General features: G+C 39.5%; 1 protein-coding gene across 1 annotated transcript in view; it reads left to right on the top strand.

Annotated features, from left to right (window-relative positions):
• CPEB4 (cytoplasmic polyadenylation element binding protein 4) overlaps nucleotides 1-22,458 on the top strand; it is a 39,375-nt gene that overhangs the window by 10,367 nt on the left and 6,550 nt on the right. The window contains exons 2-4 of the mRNA XM_010132022.1: nucleotides 1,887-1,968; nucleotides 18,057-18,080; nucleotides 20,051-20,224. Of these exons, the coding sequence (XP_010130324.1) occupies nucleotides 1,887-1,968; nucleotides 18,057-18,080; nucleotides 20,051-20,224 (280 nt within the window). The remainder of the gene's footprint in view (nucleotides 1-1,886; nucleotides 1,969-18,056; nucleotides 18,081-20,050; nucleotides 20,225-22,458) is intronic.

Genomic DNA, 22,458 nt, shown 5'->3' with positions numbered 1-22,458 from the left:
TTTAATGTAACCAGAGTTTGAAATAGTTATGAACTAGTAATGTATAAACCAAAACTTAAATACTACCAGGAAAGGAAGAAACCAGTAAGAAATGTGTGCAAGAAAAACACAGAATTTAAGAACTGAAATGCTCGTAATAGTTTTTTGACGGTGCCTCAGTTGCCTTGTAATGTTAATGACCAAGGAAATAAATACTGTGGGGAGACAGGGTAGTGCTGTGCTTTTTATAGCAAATTTGCTATTGAGCTAGATTAGTAAAGCCAGTGGTTTCCAAACTTTGAAATGCAGCACATCCGGGTAGAAATACTTCATCAGTTCTCTGTCAGTAATAAACTGTTCTGAAGAGAGGAAAAATACCAGAAAATTGCGTTGAAAAATAGTACTTTGTAGTGGTTGGAATGTAACATGAACTTGGAAATAGATCAGGACTCTAGGAGCTAGTGGATTCCTGCTCTTAACTTGGCGGTAGGTGTTTAAAGTCCAAGATGACTGACCATTGTCTGGTACAAAGAATGCCTCTTGCAACACCAATCAATACTGCTTTAGCACTTCCCTGGAAGTAAGGGACGTTACAACTTCATACACAATGGTCTTTGTGCAATACCATTTTTTTTTTTTACTTCACCGCCAGTTTTAAAAATGATCAAAGCTGGATCTGTGTGCTTTGGAGAAATTTCAGCTGCACAGCTAGAGTTAGGGACAAAAAATATATATTCACTGCTGTAATAACAATAGTTGTTGAGAAGCAGTTTAGAGCAAATGTCTGTCTTGAATTGCTCACATTTTGCTTTCTTATTTGAACAGATGCTTTCTATGCTTGATCTCAGTTCAGAGATGAATCTCTTAGCACATGAATGAAATAAAACCTTTAGAATTGATAGAGTTCGTCTTGGACACAGAAAAATTAAATTCAAATGGGTTAATGTAATTGTATAAAATTCTATCCAGGTGTTTTTACAAATGTCCAAATGTATAAATACCCGGAGATGTGAATAATTTGGGGAATGAGAGCGATTTTTTTTTTCCTTCATTAGTGACCATTAACGTAAAGATTTAAAAGTTTATATATAATTTCAGTTACTGTGAATTTGCTAATTAAAATAAGGCAGTGCCAGGATATTTTGTCTGGTCTTACACCACTGTAGCGTGAGGTTTGTACAAGTAGAATTTATTGTTTTACCTGGGGAAGTCTGAACATACGTGTGTTAAATGATGGCTTTGGTTAATACGAAGGAGGACTATTTGGTAAGTACACTGAGCTAATGAAACAGCAAGGTACCTGAGTCTTCTTGCCTCCCATCTGTGGAGCCCTCCTTCAATTCTAGTAGTGCTTGGAATACCAAACCTGTGGAATCAGGGAAACAAAAAATGAGAGCTAAGTTGTCACCTGGTAAAGCAGACTGTTCGGAGCACACTGCTTGTGTGGAACGCTTTGTAATTGTGCAGGATTTGAACTGACTGTGCAGAATTAGGTTATTTAGGATTTTGGGATATAGTTTAGATGAAGGAAATTATCTGTTTCTGGAATTTAGATTGTCCTAAATTTGGGCTGAAATACCTATTTCATGATTTCTTGCAAACCAGTTTCCCAGGATGTGAACTGTACTTCCTAATTGTGAAATTATTTTTAACAAAGTTTAACTGTATAACAAGTAATACAAAGTAAATATTGAATTTGGGTTCTTAAATGATTGGTTATGATAAATATAGATCAGATTCATATTAAAGAATATTCTGATTTTTAATATTTAGTGGTGTGTGTATGTGTTTGCTTAATTCTGCTGTAGTAACTCAGAACAAAACTGAAGTTTTTATGTTTCAGATGGTCTTGTTGAACACTGTGTGTTAAAACTGCCTAAACTGGCTTTGTTTGTATTTATTTGCAGGATCGCACAAGGACTTTTGACATGCATTCACTGGAGAACTCGCTAATTGACATAATGAGAGCTGAAAATGATTCACTGAAAGGTAAATTTAGAAAGAGACTATTTCCTGCAGTAAATCACTGGGAAGAGGTGCCTACTTAGAGTAAGAAACCTCAGGTTTGGTGAGGAACAGTAGAGCTCCGTTGTGCACCTCACCCATGCTGGTCAGCAGCCCTGTTTGTTCAGTTGTCTCTAGATGAAGCTGTTGCAACACATGAGCACTTGAGTGTGTTTTGTCTTCATACAAAACAATGCGAAACACAAACATAAGATGATCTTTTGTGTAAGTTGCCAGTGTTGTTTTTAATAGATACAATGTGTGCAGCCTGTAAAAATGATCAGCTTCAGGAATCTGGTGCAGCAAAATGAGATGTAACTTTTTGCTTCATAGTGTTTCCCTGCTGAAATCATATTTCTTTCTGTCTTGGGGGAGAATGAGGATTAGCTGTGTCATTTTGAGAACAACACTGAGTATTTCATCACTCGTTTTTTAGTTCTTTATCCCTCTTTTTGTTGCTTCCTTGAATTGCAGAATTCTTTGTACCATTGTGAAAGAAAGAGGGGGTTGAACTGACTGGCAGTTAGCTTTTTTTTTTTTCCTGGCAAAGGTAATCTGTCTTTGAAAATGCTCGACTTACAAAATATTCAAAGCATTGTCTACATATTTTATCTAAACCTGAATAGAAACTGCGTATGGTATACAATTCAGAAGTCTAATTTCTTATTCTTGTTCTGTATGAGTAATCTCTTTCAGTTCAATGGTTACTTGTGTAAGTAAAAGTAGTCAGACTCTTACGCTCATCATCTAAGCATTCAGTTTTGTTACCAGTCGTGAGACCACTAAAGAAACAAATACACACTTGTGGTTTTGGAAAGTAAATTTCTTTCAGCATCAGGGCTTGTGGTGTTAACGAAGTCTGGTTTGTTTTAAGAGCGATTCTTGCTTAGAAGACCAGCCTTTGGGAAACTGGCAGTAACCTGCAGTGAGGACTGAATTGCAGCTTGGGGTTCACACCCCAGTACGGTGATGAGAAACACCTAGAAATACCTTTCCTGTGGAAATGGCAAGGAGAGCTTGATGAAGATAAAAGTAATGCCAAATGGTTTAAAAACCCCAAATACATTCTCTCCTTCTGTAGCAGGGGCCAGGCTTTTATTAATAACAAGTAGTAATAGAGTTTGTTTTATATGCTGTCTGGCAACGTCCTGTGCCCCCAGCATTGTATACTGAACCGAGAATCAGGTGCCCTTCCTTGACTGCAGCACCTGGGATTAATCCCCTCTGCAGAGTCATCATGGTTTGTCTTGTGTGCGTTGTATCATATTGATCAAAACATAGTCATATCAATCAGGTATTGTTTGGGGAAGTATTTCTTAAGTATCTTATAAATAGTTCTGTTTCATGGTTAATTAGTTATAAAACTGTAAAGAAAAAGTCCCAAAACTGAGATGAAAAATTTAATTGATTCTACATGAACTGCTTTGTTGTGAAGTCTCATTTTTCTAGCATTTCCTCAGCAAAAACGTGAAATTTGCTTATAGTGCAGTACACTGAATTGAACTGCTGCTTCTCTGGCATAGCATATGGTAACGCAGTTGCTGTAGTAAACTTTTAAGAAAGGATCTTTATTCAAACCAGCATCTACCATGTTGGGGGACTGCTGCAGTGACCTGACCATCCGTATGTAGGGCAGGATTTGTAAGGAGAGGAAATACCTTTACTTAAACCAACAGCTGGAAAAGCTATAACTTGCTGGTACAAAATATATTTCAAGTCAAATGTGAAGGAGGGCTCATCTGATCACAAGCCTTTTGTGTTTATCAGTTGGTGTCTGTCTACGTCTTAATAGAGATTCTGTGTCTTTTCTGTTTTCTCTTGTCTTGCCTCATCTTTATTTAAACTGATTGAAAGGAATCTTTAAAAACCTTGGATCTAGAAATCTTACAATTTGATAAATTATGGGTTTTAATTCTAATCTTGCTTGCCATTTCAAACACCTGAATAAGCAGATCCATAAGCAGTTTTTTGTTTTGCATTTTAAATGGATTAAGCAGTGCATGCAGTGCTTTTAAACTAAAGTTGGATACTCTCAGAAAGGAAAAGCTTCTGGGTTTGAGACTTTAAAAATAGCCTGGGCAAGACACTAATAAAACGTACTGTAGAGAGCAGTCTCAGTATGGCATGGAAATAATTTAGATGATCTAATAGGTCTCACTGCTATCTTGTGAGTCTTTGAGAGGCTTTAATATTGGCTCAACATGAGTTTAGTATGTAACATAAACACCACTCCCTTTCATATCGTAATGGACTTCAAGAGGGACAATGCTAAAATATACCTTCAAAACAACTCAAATACTGTGGGTATGATAATAGATACCAGTCACAGTTGGGAACTTGCTGTCTCTTGGAAATAATTTCTGTCTTTAAATGGTACATTCAGAGCAGTAGGTTTTGGATGCTGTAATAAAATTGTTAAGTAGGAAGTCTTCAAAATTTAACAAAAGCCATTCACGGCGTGTACTTCTTTATGGAGGTCATGAGGCTGAGCTAGCACTGGATTTCTTTAGGACAATAATCATTATGTTCTTGCTATATGAAATAAATAGTGTTTCCTGCTTGAGGTTCCACAGTGAATCTTAAGTATCATTGATGCACTACATTCAATATTACCTTTTATCACTTTTGATGGGCATTTTACTATTTTTTTCCTCTCTTTTAAGGTATATTTTTATCCCTGCTCAAATCCTCTTCCTTTGCTGAGCAGCTGCCGTTTCAATATGTTATTTTTATCCACTCAAGTGAGTGTGCTGCATGCTGCATAGCCAATGACAGCCTGCAGAAGCCTTTCCCTGGAGACTAATTGCATCTTTACCATGTATTCGGCCTTCGTGAGCTAAGCCTGGGATCCAGAGACTCATTTCTGAATCTGGGTCTTCCAGACAGCAATTTGAGCATTACTGTAATAGTAGTAGATTGGCTAAATATTTCCTTGTTAAGTGACACTGAAATGTCTTTAAATACCTTATAACCACAGACTGTTCTATTACTGAAATATGCTATGGTTCAGTTCAGAATACTATTGCCTGGAAATTATGTGAGGTGAAGTGGATTAAAGCAGCAGGCCAGTACATCTGCTTCTAGCACTGCAGAGCGCTCCTGTAAAATTTGGGTGTGAATAGCTCCTTATTGATGTGAATGCTGTGAGTGTGAAGTAGTCTCTAAAGACTAAACGTGCACAAAAAGGAAGAAGTAGTGTAAGGTCAGGGTATACATACAGACACTGGGGGAGAGTCACACAGCAGCTCTAAATTTTAGAGGTGGAAAACCAGAGTCATGGGAACTGGCACCATTCAGGATTTCTCTGAGCAAGTGGATATGCCTAGCTGTATTTTTAAAGCAATCATCAACCCCTTAATATTGATCTGGAAAACTTTCAGGTGTGAAGAAAACTCTTATAAAGTGTTCTTTGTTGAAAGGGATCAAAGTAATTTCAACAGCATTTTCTGAATGTGGGATAAGAAACAGAACTAGTTGTTTCTTTTCTAGGAGTATGGATTATACAACGTATTAATTGAGTACAGTGGGCCATTTCATTTCCTATGTGATCTAGAAAATTGATGAGAATCCGGTAAGAATCAGTCCCAGGTTTTGCTAAGGGCTAAATAACAAGGACTACGATTCTTTTTAGGCAAAGGATGATTCTTTAAATAGGCACAGGACAAAATCAGAGCTGTTTTTAAATGAAAGTAGTAGATTTTGAGATTTTTCTTAAATTTTAAAACCATCTTTGTTTTCACAGCAGTGAGTAACCTTTGGGGATGGTGGCTAAGATCAGCCTGTCTTCCCGGCTCTTGGTCTGTGCGAAGAGTATGCATGATCTCGTTGTTGCGTTCTGAAAGTCAAAGGTCTCTGGCAGATGTGTACATCTGTCCTGGTGCTGCGCTCATCTTCATGGCTCTGCCTCTTGTATGTGAGCGAGGTTTCACAGAGGAACCATGATGCTCATACCTCAGACTTCTGAGAGCAGCATGAGTGGGTGACATTGTTTGTGTGCCTTGTCTCAAGAGTGATCTTATCTAGGGATTGCTCATTTTCAGCTTTTTAATATACCCAAGTTAGGATAAAATGCACGAAACCTTTCGCTTCTACTGCACCAGGCCTTTAGACAACTTTCTGTAGACAATTAAGGTTTGCTGTAATTGTCTTTGAAAACTGTCGATGAATTACTGTGAATGTTTTCTAGTCAGGATTTTCTTGAATTTTACCTCCTATGCAGTACCCCAGGAAGGCTAAAGGGATTTGCGGACTTGAGTGCATATTAATTAAGAGGAAAACCAATGTTTTACCATCTCAAAATATTGCTGAACTGGGTCTAATAGCAATAAACTACAACCCACGCTGATGGAGCTGAGATGGGGGAAACAGTCTGTGTGAATTTTGTTTGAAATCAGCAGCTCCCGTTCCTGTTGCAATCCACTGTTTGCAGTTGGGTTACAAGCATTATAACTGCTATTAATGAGTAAGGGCATGCTTTCTTTCCAAATGCAGCTAATATTCAAGATTCTAGGGTGATATTCAGTATTTTTATTTTCTAGTGTTTTGTTATGCTTTTTCCCCCCAGTTCTTCTCTTGGCAATGGATGTGTTTGTTGATTTATCCCTACCTTTCCATCGTTTGGGGTTTAGCAGAGCCTTTGCTTAGATACAGCCTAGGCAGAAAATGAAATTCTCTGGGCAACAGGAAGGAAGAGAAATCTATTAATGCTGAGATCAGACTGTAGACTGGATTCTAACCTGACGTAGAAGCAATCACAACAATACATAATGTACCCTTTTACATTCATTGGTTCTTATCTAATAAACTCCCAACTTTCTCATTTAAATTGACATTTGGTTTTGTGGCTGGAACTAAATGTTTCTTTGTAAGAGATGCTTAATTTGAGGAGGCTTAGAAAGGCAAAACCTGATTTGGAAGAAAAAAACATCATGCCTCAAACTTGCAAAAAATGTGAGGACTTGAGCATAGCTGATACGCAGTGAGGAATCGGAATACCCACCCCAACTCCTGCGAGCGGTGTGTTTCCCGGTGGCAGCAGCCGTGGTCCCAGCCTCCCCTGGCCGCGCCAGCAGCAGTGGTGAGCGCTGCCCCACCTTGTGCTGTGGGACCAGGAATGGCTTTTATAGGTGTTACCCCTCTGAAACGTGGATGAACCCACCCCAGCTGAAAAGCCAGCCCTCCCTGCCCGGCTGACCTCTGGGTGAGCAGGGGCACCTTGTGCTGTGGGACCAGGAATGGCTTTTATAGGTGTTACCCCTCTGAAACGTGGATGAACCCACCCCAGCTGAAAAGCCAGCCCTCCCTGCCCGGCTGACCTCTGGGTGAGCATGGGGCCGTGGGAAGGGGTTCTAGAACTCCCTTGTGCTGTCCCTGCGTGGACTGTCCCAGGCACCCCCATGCAATGTGCGCAGCAGGTGACAATTTCACAGCCCAGGTACCTTGGCTCTCCTGCCAGCGCTGCTCACCTCAGGGCTGTGCTCAGTGACAGGCGACCGCAGGCACCACTTGTTAGCCGCAGCCAAACCTTTGCTGGCTTGTCAAGCTGGTGCAGGTTGACGAGACCTCATGGTGCAGAGCATCACCTTCGGCCGCAGTGACTTTGCTGGGAGCCTGCTCTTCTTTGAGCTCTGATTTAAAGGTCACCGCTTGTGTTGGGCTTCCTGAAGACATGCTGAAGCCTGCATGCTCTTCTTGGTCGGTGCAATGCTGGTATCAAAGGACAGTGAGGGCTTTCAAATACGGCTGCATCCTTAGTCACAGGCAGACCCTCTCTTCCCCCTCTGTGCCGCATAAGTCAGGCTGCTGCTTGCTCACCTGCAGACCCCCCAGGCCCCTCGGCGGTGCAGGTGCACCGGGTTTGCGCTATTTGGGTAGCAGAGAAAGAACACGGGTGCATACAGGACATTTGTGACAGCTGAAGCCCTGAAACCAGACTGATTGCTAAATTATGGAGTGATCACCTGGTGTGGGAGCACTATGTGCTGTGAGAAAATGGGGTCAATTTTAAAAAAAGGTTTTTAATTTATAGCTGTCTGGTATTGGCAGCATTTAGGTGGATGTAAATGAAAGAAAAATTTGCCTGTTCTTTGGAAAATGTGTGGACAGGAACACAGGTTGCCCTGAGACAAAGGTAGAGTGTAATTTAGGTTAAGATATTTGAGATTTTTTTCCCTGATTATTCCTTGACTTTGGCACTTTAATTTTCTGTACCAACTACAAAAAGCCAAGACCCATTTCTACTATCTCAGAAAGCATTGTGCATTACCTAAGAAATAATTTAAATCATTTGTATCCATGTGATGCATACAATTTAAAAAAGTAAAGCAGTAGCTGCTGCTGTTTGTTTTACTGTTTGCTGCAAATTCTCTTATTCTGATGAAGGCTGCAAAAATCCCAGGACAGGGATGCAACACCTAAGATAGTATAATAAATATTTTTGCAATAATCTGGAATAATTTGAGAAATTATAGCAAAATCCAAATGATGTACTGAAATGTAGCAGTTGAGTATTTATTTTCGAAGATGGAAAACATCAGTTGGAAGAGGTGAATTCCTGTTGATGTTAAATGAATGCCCTTGGATTTACTGGTATTTTTAAGTTTAGGTGCGTGGGAGGTTGTTTGTAAGTTATGGTGCTGCTGAGAGTATGGGGGGTTTTCCAAAACGTTGACATTTATGTGTCTTTGGAACTGAGTTTTACTTACATTGAAGATATATAATGTTAAATATAGTACTGGGAGAAAATAAGGTAAGGAAACAGATGCTGTTGGTCACCTGTGCTGGTACTGCTTCTTCAGAAGAATTACTGAGTAGTATTTTTCTAGAAATACAGCTCTTGGTAATGCAGATATCAAACAACTGTTTGTACTTCACTTCTGCAGGATTTTGAGATAAAGTATTAATTCAGCTGAGGAAGAGCTACACCTTGATTTATGCGATCTGTCTAAAACGGAGCCGTTGAGCAATAAGCTAGAGAGTATTAACGTAACCAGCCTTTGAGGCCAGGAAATTCCTTCCCCTGCCACCACAGAGCAGTACAAATATCCCAGGGTTTTCTGATCCTGGTCCAGCTTTAAAATCAGTGTTAGGATTCCTGTTAACTTCATTGGAGTGAGACCTACAGGGTTTTTTTTGTCCAATCTTGAAACATTTCTCATAGGCCACTTGCCACGCTGTCCCGTCTCCAGAGTCGATATGGAAAATTAAATGCCTTTCATAGTCCTCAGACAAGATATTTCCTAGGAATGTATGTACTGCAAATGATGTGGCAGTTAGAGGGTTTTAAACTGCAACAAAATGTTGAAATACTGCTAAAAATTTCCACGTCAAAGCTAGTGATTTGATCTTCAGAAGTGTTCCAGCCAACAAAACTGTGCGGAGTTCCATGGCAGCAGCCTCGCTAATCACATTAAACCCGTTCTAAGGTTTTCTTGCTTTCTTTTGTATACTTCCGTCTTTGTTAGATTAATTCCATCCCTTTTTTTAAGACGTGTTTAATCTTCTGCCTTGTTTAATATCACTGTCCACCAAGTGTTGTAGGGGTTTTTTTCTTCTTTTCTTTCTTTTTTCTTTTCTGAATTCTTGCTTTGATAGTCTCTGACCGTTCTGGATCATCTTCAAAGAAGCCTTTAATTTGGTGCTGTATTCCATGAGTAGTGTCTGATCCTTCTTTTAGAAGAGGAGAGCTCACCCACCTCCCCTCCCAGTCTGCTGAAACTACCTGTCTTTTGCCTCTTTGCTCACTTAGGTCGCTTTTTCCCTTGATGTTGAATTGTCAGCTCTTTGAATCTGCTGTTAGCCACATTTTGCATACACTCTACCATCGTGTTTATCAGGCTAGAAGTGGCATGAAAGGAGAAGAAAGAAAAGCCTGAAGTGCTTTGCTTTACCTGGAGATAAAGAAGAAATGGGAGATATAAATGCGAATGGGGACGAGTTCTGAGAAAAGATAAGGAGGTGACAGATGAGGTGTAAGTGTAAAGGGGACCTAGCTCCTGGGGAAGTCCTACAGAAGCACTTTTTCATAGTGGACAGTCTTTGCGTGTACCCGAGAGTGACTCTGCAACAGCCTGAAATCTGAGTTTTGCATCAATAACTTCAGGTTATTTTGAGAAAGAATCATGACACATATAGAATTTATGTATTTGTAATATCTACTTATTTGAATTCAGCACTAGGTAGAATGATGAGAACTATTGATGAGGTCAATCTAAAAATGCATCTTAGAGTAGATTTATCCATACTTGGCTTAATGTGTTGTCCCTTGGAATGCAGATTGGCTAGCTGTGATGCCAACTTTTTGGTTGGTTTTGCTTGGGGTTTGTTTGGACTTTCAGGTGAGTCACGTGCTGTCTCTATGCAGACGTCAAGTGTCTTCAGGGGTGCAGGGACTGGTATTCCTTCAGCTTTCCTTAGAAATCCTGTTAGCAAGAATCCCAGCTCTGCAGTCAGATTGGATAGGTGTGAGAAAAAGTTAAATTTTGTATATGGAATGTGATAGGTAAAGTAAAAATTCTAACCCAATTTATAATATATTAATAAATTCCCATTTGTATGTAATGTTACATACAAATCTTCATATTGTCATTAGTGTTATTGCACAAGTGATGAGGGAGATAGGAGTAGTTTTCTGAAGACATTGTAAAGAATATCTTGGTTGTTCGTGTGTCATTTACAATCGTTATAATAAATAGTGTTGGTATCTGGTCCTGTGTACCGTTTTGAATCTAGACAGAGGAAGTGGAGTGTTGGTTCTTTTAAAATACAGTTTTCTGTTTCTCTTCCCATTTGGGCTGGGTGTGGGGAAGTGTATAGTACAATTTGTCACATATACTACTGAAAAAATTAGTGTCTTCTGCTGTTTACTGTAAAAATGAAAAATGAGGAAATGTCACGCTGCAGAGACTTGAGTGTTGCTTGATGTTGACCTGCTTATGTTACTATTTCCTTATTGTTTGGGAGTGAAGTAACAGGATGCTTAAAAAAGGAACAAAGCCCTCATATTGCATTCCAAGCTGTCTTGTGACCATTCCTTCCACAGACAAAAATAAGTTGCTTTGAACCTATTATTATACTTAAGGAGCTCTGGTTTTAAATCTCGCAGCATGTAAGTATACGCCAGTGAATCCAGCTCTGGCAAGGCACACGCAGGAATTGCTTTTCAGGTTATGCATTAAAGCAGGGCAGCGTTCATGGTGTAGGTATGACAGCACGGGCAGGTACCAGCATCTCTTCAGGTGAAATGCTACGTGTAAATCTAGGAACACGGTCCATATGAACCATGATTGCGAATGGGAGGTTTGTGACGTTTTTGCACCTTTTCCATATGTTTTCATTAGTTATTCAGTAAATTGTTCTTGTCACTTACAAAATAAACTCTGTCTGGTGATTTTTAGCATACGGCATCCCATTCTTTCCTTACCTCCTGTCCGAAGGTCCATCATTACTGTGTACTTTGGAATTTACTGCAGTTACCACATTTGAAGTAGTTCTGTGGCTGAGAACCTGATTTGCGCTTTGCTGGCAAAGCTGTGTGATGCATTTTCCTTCTCCCAGCTGCAAAGTCAGCTGTTCATTTTTTATTTTTAAAGTGAGCATAGTAACAGTTGAAGTGTTCAAAAGATGAATGCTGCCCATTATTCTGTATCATAAACTGGAGGATGTATGAGGGAAGAGTTGGATGTTCTTACAAGTTCTTGTCTATTCTCCAGAAGTCCTACATTAATATAAAATAAAGCTCAGTGCCACCAGCAGCAGGGTGCCTGCTTTTCTGAAATACACATATCATTGCAGCTAACATCCAGTCTCCAGCAGAGGGTTGTGCTCCATGATTTGCTTTTCTGCTTTTGGTTTCTTATCTCTGACCCCAGGGAGGTTCCTGGAGGAGAGGAAAGAGTTCTATTCAAATAGGTATGATATTTAAGGTTCCACTTCAACTGATTCGCAGTAACCCAGTGTAATGTAATTGGAATTACAGAAAAAATACTGATACCGCGGAGGCAAAGCCGGGTTTATGTTTAGGATTTATAGCAGGTTTGTTTAGGAGATTTCTCTCTATTCTTCTGTTTGATAGCAAAGAAAACTTCAAAGTTAGCTTTGAAGCTTCTGTATCTTTGAGAGGAGTGAGGCTGGATTTGGTTTGTCACCTTTCCATGAGTAGTTACGTGGCTGTTGAAATGTATGAAAGATATCTCTTGAGGTTCAGTTTAAGTGGCACTGCGTTAGTCTGGCAGACAGCCCGGGAGCATCAGCAGCAAAGGAGTAGTAACGGTGGTGGTTTTTAAAGCTTTCACACAAACTCAACTGCAGTGTTTCCTGAGTTAACCTTCCTTTTTTTATTATATTTTTTAACCATTTCCCCTTCAGACTTAGGCTTGAATAGCATGCTTGGAGCAGGTCTAGGACTTCCAGTCTCAGTTGTCCAATCTGGGAGTTAGCTTGAGCTTCTCACAAAGGTGAACTTGAACTGCTGCTGGGCTGGCCTGGCTGAGTTGGCAGCAGGTTTGCCTTTCTGCCCTGGCTGGTGCAGTGGCAGTGTCTCGGGGTACCAGTACAGCTGGGTTCGTGGAGTGCATGGGAATGAGAGCTGTTAGTGTGAGGCTCTTCCCCAAGATTATTCTGTTCTGAATGTAACTGCACAATCTCTTCAGCGAGGCGGTTTTGCTTTAGTCAGGTTAAAGCCCTAGAATCTTGGAGCTCATTGCACAAGCCTTGGAAACAGTCGCTTTCGGTGTTTCTCAGTTCTCTCCCCTTCTGCTCCCCCTGGTTATTTGATGTATAAAGTTGTCAACAATCAAACTATTAGAAGTTATTATGCTGATAATCTGCTTTGTGCCACTGAGTCAGGTTCTACCTTTTTACCAAGTGAACCCAATTAACTGAACACAGTCACAGGTAGAACGGTGTCACCAGCAGAAGAGGCAGCGCTAAGGGGCTTTTAGAGGTAGATTCTCTCCAAGGCTTTAGAAGAAAAGAAACCTGTTTCCTTTTTGCTTTTTGTACGTCAGTCGCGCTTTGTGACAGTGACCTGAAATTTAAAACAGAAGATTCTAGTCAGACCCGTCCTTGAATGCTGTGGAATACCAGAATTTCCCAGCTCTCGACAGAAGGAATGAGTAAATGCTTGTTCTCAGGCATCTGGCTTTACTTGAAATAAAGCATAATACTTGCATCTAAAATAGTAATTTTGTTTTTCATTGTTTGTTTGGACATAAAATAGAGCTATATTTCTCATAACTTTTTTTTTTTACATTGTATTTCTTTAAAAATAAATTAGGAGGGGAAAAAATGCAGGTTTTGGCATCTCTGACGCTTAATTTTGCAGACTCAGTACTTCCAAAAGTGTTAATCCTTGATTTACTGTGCAGCCAAATGTAGTCTAGTTTTCTGCTTTCATGCTGATGTTGACATTGCTAAAAGTGTGAGAAATATACACTCTCCAGATGTATATATAGAGGTGTTTAATTTTTATAAGATTGTTTTAGACCGTTATAATTTTCATTTTCCTGCTTTTGGGTTGGTTAAGGATTTAATTAGATCCTTCACTAATGAGATGGAGCTGGAGAGGACCTTACAGAACATCTTGTGAAATGTGCTGTTACCTGTGGTAGAAACACGTGGTCTGTGCATTACGTGTGAAATGCATTGTGAAACCTGAACTGATGATAAAATCTGACTCTTGATGTGTAATCAACCCTACCTGCCCTCGGGGAGTAGCAGGGGAAAAAAGTAACGTAGTTCGTATTTTTATAGCCTTGTGCACAGCATTGTCAGTCTTGCTACAATTATGGAGTAAAGTTTAGAGTAATTTAGAAATAAGGTTTTGCTGTTCGAATAGCAAAAAAACAGACTGTACTTCAATTATTTTTCTGTAATTTATAAATAAAGTTCATGAAATCATAAATATTTGCTAGAATAGATTCCAGGATATCTAGCTCACACTGAGGAATAATCCTGTGAAACTTTCATGCATCTGTTTATCTAAAAGTTAAGTCCTGAGTGAAACTGAAGCCAGGTGAGCACCAAATTTCTTCCACGTCTTCTGCTTAGCGGAGTGAACAGTTTCAGTGAAAGCTTGAAACTCTGTGTTTTGTGTAGTGATCGTATTCGCATTCCCACACAAGAAACTGGCCACCTATGACCACCTACAGATACATTTTTTTTTTAATATCGTGGAAAGGTTTCAGTAGAGTCTTAGAGAAAACTTTGTTATCCCCCGTTGTAAAAAATATCTGGACTCTTACACTCATTCCATTTATATACCATTTAACAAATAGCTGGTGATGGTGCAGAGGCTTTGTTTCCCCTTCTACTCTTTACGGCTTTCATTTGCCTCTAGATGTTCCCTCCTTCGTACCACAGGTTGTTCTTTGACACTTTTTGTCCCTAGAAATCAGCAGTTAAAATCATTACTTTCTTAATGAAAGCTTATGAAATAGGGATCACTTCAGCAAAGTCTTGTTCAGCTTGAGTATTTTTTCTAGAGCCTGTATGATTGGTGTAGAATATGAAAGAGTATATGCAAACAGACTGAAGGTCCCTCAATTTCCTGGAGCTGGATGGTGAGAGGCTGTCTCAGTGGTAGAGCTAATGCCTGGTGGAAGGGTGTGTTTGGGTCTTTCTCGTGCTCACAGTCAGGTTATGTAAAAAGTCAACAAAATTTCAAAACTAGTTCTCTGGTAATGTCAATAACTATGTGCATAGAAACCTGGAGTTCCTTGGAACTCACTAATGAAGCGAGTCTGGTTTGATCTTTGGGAGGCAAGAAATGAGAGCGTATCAGTGACTGATGTAAAAGATTGCAGCATGTTACAGTACTGGCTTCTGTGCCAAGGTCAAGGATGCAATCCCTGCCTTGGGCAGCTCTTGGCCTAAAGGCAGGAGCTAGGTACAGCTCTGGGCAGGTATTACATCAACCTAGCTCTTGCATGCCTTAGACCAACCATAGCAAGGGAGTGACAATGAAGGCACAATCGTAATTTTGAGCATTCAGCTGCTCTGTCCAGTCCAGGGTTTTCTAATGTTTATATTAACTACAGATGCTGGTATTATTCTCCTAGCTGTAACATGGTCTTAGAAAATTGGGATGACATTCACAGGAGATACAGACCGTCTTGCTTGTTGGACCCTTTGCTTTAAACAGTCTGCTTTCGAGTTCACCTCTTCACATGGATCTTCCATAGTTCGTGGTGCGAAATACACGTGAAATCGTTACCATCCTGCAGGCTGGAAGGCAGCAAGAACCATTAGAGAGTGTCAGGTGCTCAGCCTGGGCTCACTTTTTGCAGAACAAACTTGTAGTAAGTGTGGGGCTTGGGTGATTTAGGACTCCTGCCTGTATTTTTCATGCTTCTTCAGCAGAATACCTTTGTCATTGGGAACTGTGTGCTTCATACCGTGTTGCATGTGTGATTATACACAACATGCTGAAAGTCTTTTTAGTACTTCCTGTAGTGAGAAGAAAGCTCAACACGTTTGCTTGGAGGTAGGTTAGACACAAAAGACTTTTTTTTCCCCCCCGCCCTGAGAAAAGAGAGGGGGACATGGCCAGGAGCCCATTAAATATCTCAAATGAAGAGAAAACACAAACATTTCAGTGGGTTGCTTATTAAGTTCCTTAAAATGAAAGACAGTAAAAGCAGGGAATTTCTGCAAAAGATATTTGCTTTCTGTATGGCTTTATTTCTTATATAGAAAGGAGTAATGCAGGAAGGGCTGAGGTGACAAAATAATTGAAACAGCTGCTAATAGCATTTTAAATTTCAGACTGATTTTATTGGAAAAATATCTCTGCATAGGTTATTAACAAGCAGTTAAACACTTTGTATTTTTTAGGGTTTGTAACGTAATTCTTGCTCAAATATCTTGTGAGATCAGTAAATCTGTCCTAGGCCTTTTATGCAGTTACCAGAAATGTCGAAGAAATGGGGAAAGGAAAAACAGATTTGAAGAATCGAAGCTAACATGGTAGTTGTCTCATTTCTCAGCAGGGGACAGGCAAACATCCCCATCATCAGAAATAAATCTTTTTGTCTGCTTGGTAACAGTTACCTTAAGGCTTCATTAGTGTTGCAGTACTCCTGTAGCAAAGATTTCTCTTGATATGAAATTATGAAAGCCAGCGACAGAGCTGGTAGATCACAGCTAGCTGTCTGCCTGCCCTGCCAAGAGAGCATTCTTTAGTTTCAGTGTTGCGTATTACATTGTGTGAAATTAATGGCGTGTGATGAGCTCTGAATTCAGTGAGCAGAGAAAGTTTGTGTCTGTGCTGTGCTGGGCTAGTTTATTAACTGTGGCTCCTGGGAAATGTTTTGAAATGTCAGATATTGGTGTTTTGTGGGTTAGATGACACAAATGCAGAAAATGAGGCAAATTAAGTAGAAAAAAAAATCTTAGTATTTGGTACTCAAAACCTCTTCAGTAGTATTTGGCACTGGAAATACTTCCTAGTGGTGGCTGAGCTTTTTTGGTTGTTTTCTGTACTGGTAAAGGAGAAAAATCCTCTTGCCCTGAGTGACACAGGTGGCAGAGCAGTGAGGAGTCTGCTGACCTAAATTGTGGTCACAGATCCACGGTGGGAATCGTATCTGTGCTGCATGCGTGGTTGCCAAGAACGGGTGTACCACGTGAAGGAGCTTGTGTGGTTTTGTTAGTAATTTAGAAACCACAAGAAGATTTTTATGGCTTTATAGGCAGTGCTGTTTTTGAAAGTGCTTGATGTTTTCCAAACTGTGCAAAGGCTTCTGAGCTTGGTCAGAAATGCAGTGAGATCGCTGCTTGCTTTCCATGAAAGACAAGTTCCTTAAAACTTTCTACTTTGAGGACTATATGAGCATCTTGGATTTCAAAATTCAAAATTAGCATAGAAAAAATATATTTTTCTAGGCCCTCAGCCTTTAAGATTCTCCTATAAAGCCAGTACCTGTGTGAGCGCTCAAGAATATGCTCCAGTCTTCAGGGCTTCATTATTTTGTATTCTTGGCTTTAATTGTATTTCCATCAGCAAAAGATCAGAGAAGTAAAATGATATTAGGGATGAAATAAATCAGATTGATATGATTTTTATTTTAGGAAGAGGAAACGTCTCCTGTTTTGTTGTGGTTTACAAATATTGAAATGCTTAAACTAATTGTCAGTCTCAATTTTGAATGAGGAAGCAAAATAAAATGCATGATGTGCTCAGAGTTTCTCATAGTACTTGCCAGGAGAATCCAAATTTTGAAAACAGTTGGCCTGCTTTCAGATAGATACAGATTTTAATGAGATTAAAAGAGAAAGATTATGCAAGTTTGATTAGGAAGCTTGGCCATATTCTAACAATGGGTCCTGGAAGCCAGCACAGAAAATTGTTGTGGTGTTTAGTGGTAGAATTGATTTGTTTTGGAAAATTAAGTAGGAAGCAGTGGGTAACAGTCGAATAATTACAGCAAAGTGTACTAAGTTGGTATGAGAGAATCTGTACCATTGTACACAGACTGCAAGAGATCTGAAATGCAGTTTTAGTGCCCCAGACATTTTCTGCTTTAAGTTTTTTCAGCTGGTTATTTGCCAGTAATAATTTAACCAAGGATTTTGTTGGTTGTACAAAGCTTTCATAGCAACCTAATTTCAAAACAGAAATTAACACAATAGTCCTCCACTTCCCTGTGCTGGGGCTTTTCCTACAGCTCCAGTGAAGATCAGTGTTAGAGTAAGAAGAGAGCCCAATGCGTCAGGAGACCTGGTGGGTGAGGAGAGATCCATTTACCTACAGGCCAGCAGAGGATTCAGGAATAGATTTGAAAATAAATGTGGAAATTAAGAACTAAAATTGTTTTCAGAAAGTCTCTTTGAGTGTACATATCTACTTTGTCAGCCTCATATCAACGTGTTTTATCAGTAAGTAACAGAGGTGGTGCAAGGAAGGCGTGGTATTGTGGGCGGTGGGGATGGGCAGCTTGTGAACACCATTTTAAATGACCTGGAGTATGAAGAGGCTTGAGAATCACTGAGTTAGTATAAAGGCGATAAAACAAGGTCTTTTGGTCCTTATAACAATGATTGAAAGGCTGTTTTCTTTCTCATTTAACATGCAGCAAGGACATATGGGAGAAGGCGAGGTAACAATATTCCTATTTAATTTTCTAATGTTAACAATGTCTCATGGGAGAAATAACATTAAGTTGTTACTAGAGGGCAAACTCAAAAAAAAATTATGAAGGATCAGTTTCACATAAGTTTACATAGTCTGCATGCCATAAATAAACGTTTTAACTGAATTAGGCAGTACTCAGATAGTACTGTTGGGGCTGAAATCATCCCAGTCCTCACAGTGGCCACCGTCTATATCCTTTGCCACACCAGGGTTGCTGTGTTCGTGTGTATGTTTTGAATGCCAATGCTGGAGTTTATTTGGGTTCGGCTGGGTGCTGATGATTTTCTTGATGCAGCATAGACTGTAGTAAATACACGTCCTGGCCTGCTAGCTTAAAGAACCGGATCCTGCACGCATGCACCTCAAATTGTCTAACAGCAGTGGGAATGCTGATGAACCTGAAAAGGTTGTTTAGGTACGGAGAGTTGCTCCCTTCCAACAATAGCTGCAGGACTGGGGTCTTAAGAGATGAGTCAAATGACGTGCATCAGTTCATTAGGGGGAAACAAAATGACATTGAAGTCTCTAGTACAGTGTTTTTATCGTATTGGGAGACAGGTTTGCCTAGCTACAGAAATAGGCCTGATTATAGTTTACTTTAATTAAAGGTGTACAAAGATTCTTGACATGTCAAATAAAGCAAGCTGACGAACCTTCCTTTTTGGATTCATATAAATTCTATGGACTCTGGATTTTTACTGTATTTTTTTTCTTTCAACTTGTTAGCTGTTTGATTTTTGCATAAAAATGTCTGCATATTGGAACTGGTCAAATTTTCTGTTTTCAAGATGTTTTCTTTCAAAATCCATGTATTTCAAAGGAAGGAAGCAGGAATAGACTAAATTAACCTTGCCAATACATTACTGCAGTAGATTGTAAAGAATTCTGAAAAAGCAGACATAGTATATCACATCATACGCAAAGGAAATGTACCCTAAAACTTGTAGCACACCTCGTTTATATGCTTACTTTCCCCATATATATTTATTTATTCCTAAAATGATCCTTAAATCAGTAGAAATCTGTTCAGTTTGTTGTCTAGGTGTTGAATACTTAACTAAAGGGCGAATTCATGGAAGAGATCAGCTTGTGTGCTCTATTTATGATATTACACAGTTGCATTTAGAAATCAAAGAATCTTATGAGGAGAAGGAAATCTATGATCAGGGTTGTGGTAGGGGACTATCAGGCTGTGCGGGGGAGCACGCTTACGACATTTTCTCTTGGAGTGAGTCCATTAACGAAACTCTGTTGTAACATCTGAGTAAACTTGCTTCTAGGAACGACACAGTATTGCCTAGTTTTCAGTCTTCATTTGCAGTAAATTACTGTGGGTTTTCTGGTTTTATCAGGATATTTTTTTTATTTACAAGGGGGTGGTTTATGATATGGTTTAATATCAGGTAATTTAGGCGTCTAATATATATTTATCTGGTAGAATTCTCATTTTCCCATCTGCACTGTGCAAATCTAAGTACTCATTGTAGGAAGCTGTTCACGGGGGAATTACGTGTATGGCTTTGGTTGTAGTGATGTCTGCTACTGGGAAAGTCCCTGGAAAAAAAATTTGGCTTATATTCTTTTCTATTTTTACACCTTTTAGAAAGAAATCTCTTTGGAAATACAAAATAATATGGAAAATGGTCAACCTGAGCATCCATTAGCACTGTTTTGTTTTCGACTTTCATTAGCTGTAGTGCAGTTATGAAGACGACAGCAACCTTTCCTCTGAAATAATGCGTTTGAGTTACCAAATGATACTGAAAACTGTAAGGGTCATATGAAATTGAGAACATAACTGCTTGTTAAAAGGGAAGGTCACAAATAGTTCTGCTAATGCAGCAACTAGCACATTTATTTTTAATTATTTGAACAGTGTGCTTTGTTCTGTTAGTATGGTTTTTTCCCTTTTTTTTTTCTTAACCCCCTCTTCAGGTCAGTCTTCACTGTTTCCAATGGAAGATGGGTTCTTGGATGACGGACGTGGGGATCAGACTCTTCACAGTGGTTTAGGATCACCTCACTGCTTCTCCCATCAGAATGGTGAAAGAGTGGAACGGTATTCCCGCAAAGTGTTTGTCGGCGGACTGCCACCAGATATCGATGAAGGTACACCCAGAAAATCTTACCCAGAAACACTTCTTCTGGCTTAATGACAAAGCTGTGGTGTGAAACCATTTGTCTGTTAGCTAATGGCTGAATGTTTTCCACACTCTGAGGAAAAGCTTTGATCTGTAACTGTCTCTTTGCATATTATGGCTTTGAGATAATTCAGACTGGTTTATGCTAAAGCATTGTTCTGCCATTGAAGAACAAAATCATATGTCACCACACATTTAACTGACTTCTAAAATAAAAATCGTAAAAAGGGGATAGTGGTGCAAATAATAAACAAGTAAATATTACCTGTCGGAAGTCATAAACACATAGCAATAATTTTGTAGGCACCAGAAGCCAGTAGTAGAAAAAGTATTGCTAGTAGTTGTACAAGGTTTGTACAGAAGGGCAAGTCATAGCTCTTTATTTGGATGCGTATGTGTGATTCTCAGAGGCTGCTTTCACTAATCATTGTGTCCCATGGTAGCTTCTAACATGTGAGTGGTGAGGACACAGACAGGAATGAATCTGTGCAGAGGCGGTCGCATACCGTGAGGAACCAGGGGTTTGTGGTGCAGGTCCTCATACAGAACACTGCAGGTGTTATTTAAAAAAAAATACATCATACACAAATGTTGTGAAGCTTCCTTTCACCAGAGTTCTGTATTCTGTGTAAATGACTGTGCTGGGATAGTGGTTAAAAGAACTACAGCAGCTGTAAATCTGAAAAGTTGCTTTTTCTAAGTCACAGAGTCATTTTATTACTGACTTCTTGTGTCGGGGGAGTGATGGTAACGCACTGCAGCACGTACTACTGTGACATGGCAACCTGGCTTTCATGTCAGACATAAGAGCTATTTTATTATTATAAGGTCAAATATAACATGGTGTTTACAAGAGGAAAAACGATCTCACAGTCTCTCTTTGTTGTTGTTAGGATTTTGTTTGGTTTTTAACTGTCACCTTTGTGGTTTTAAAAGCAGATGAGCACATGAATAGTTCGGTCTCTGTGGACCATCGTTAGTGAAGAATTGGACCTTTCCTAAACATGCACAAGTGTGAGTTAGAGTAAGGAGTACACAATTTAAAATCTATGTCACTGCTGAATTTTTGAGGACTTTCTGATCTTGTTTCTAGAAAGCCTCTTATGTATGAGCTTTAACGTTAAATTTGTGCTGTTCTGAACAGAGATTTATTTTAAGAATAGATCTGTAGTAAGTACCATTCTCCTTGGTTCCTGTCTTCATCAGCATGTGTGTAACCCTGACACCCGACCATTGCTGTCTGTGTTCCTGGTGATCTGTAGTGCACAGAGGAGTTGTCAGTACAGGGGATTGTCATTGGTATTTCGTTAGCAATGGCACCAGAGTGTAAATAAACTGAAAAAGACGTAAATAGTAACGCTTTTCATATTTCTAACCCAATTTGAGGATGGGGGAAATCCTCTAATTATTAATTAATCCTCTAATTATTAATCCTCTAATGATGAATTAGAATATATTAATTATTCCTATTATCAGGAACCCCCAACATCATATGGGAAGCCCTGTAATACCATAACCAGGACGCAGCTGAGCAGTGTACCAGTGCAGATGACACTCCAGCAATGTCAAGTTTGTTCTTTTTGCTTCCGTTTTATAGTGAAAAATTCTTGTCCAGAGAACTTTAGCTAGAACTGGTTCAAGAGTGTTCGTCGAGAAGGAAAACGGAATAATCACTCAATTTCAAGAACAGAATTATAAGAACTATAAGACTTCTGTGAGACTGGCACATGCAAATTGATACCAGTAATTTGAGGTGAAAGACACAATTAAAATAGATGCAAGAATTGCCTGTTCTTGCCATCTTCCCTGTAAAATGACATAACTGCGTCCTGTAGGTTTGCTCTGTGTCCGTTTAAGGTCAAGCTCAGGTAGTGTTTGCACGTGTGACACTGACATGAGATATGAACAGGCATGGCTGGGTCCCTTCATTTTTTTCCCAGTCTTTCTGCAATTAGGAGGTGTGTTGGCAGAGCTGATTGCTTATGAGCAAGCCAGCAAATTGTCTCTAAACGCTTTGTGGGAGAACAGTGGAAGCAGCCTTATGATAGCAGTGTAGATGCAGTGACTCCATTTCTGCAAATTAGGAGGTTAGGAGCTTTTATTTGTAGTCATCAGCAGAAAGAAAAGCTTGATCTCTGACCTCTCTGGTTTCCTGATATGTCATAAAGATGCCCCATCAGCTAGTAAGCATTGCTATGAGCT

Source organism: Buceros rhinoceros, unplaced genomic scaffold (assembly GCF_000710305.1).
Source record: "Buceros rhinoceros silvestris isolate BGI_N320 unplaced genomic scaffold, ASM71030v1 scaffold13992, whole genome shotgun sequence".
NCBI classification, from domain to species: Eukaryota; Metazoa; Chordata; class Aves; order Bucerotiformes; family Bucerotidae; genus Buceros; species Buceros rhinoceros.
Note: the sequence above shows the minus strand (reverse complement) of the source record. Positions and strands in the feature narration are given on the sequence as shown.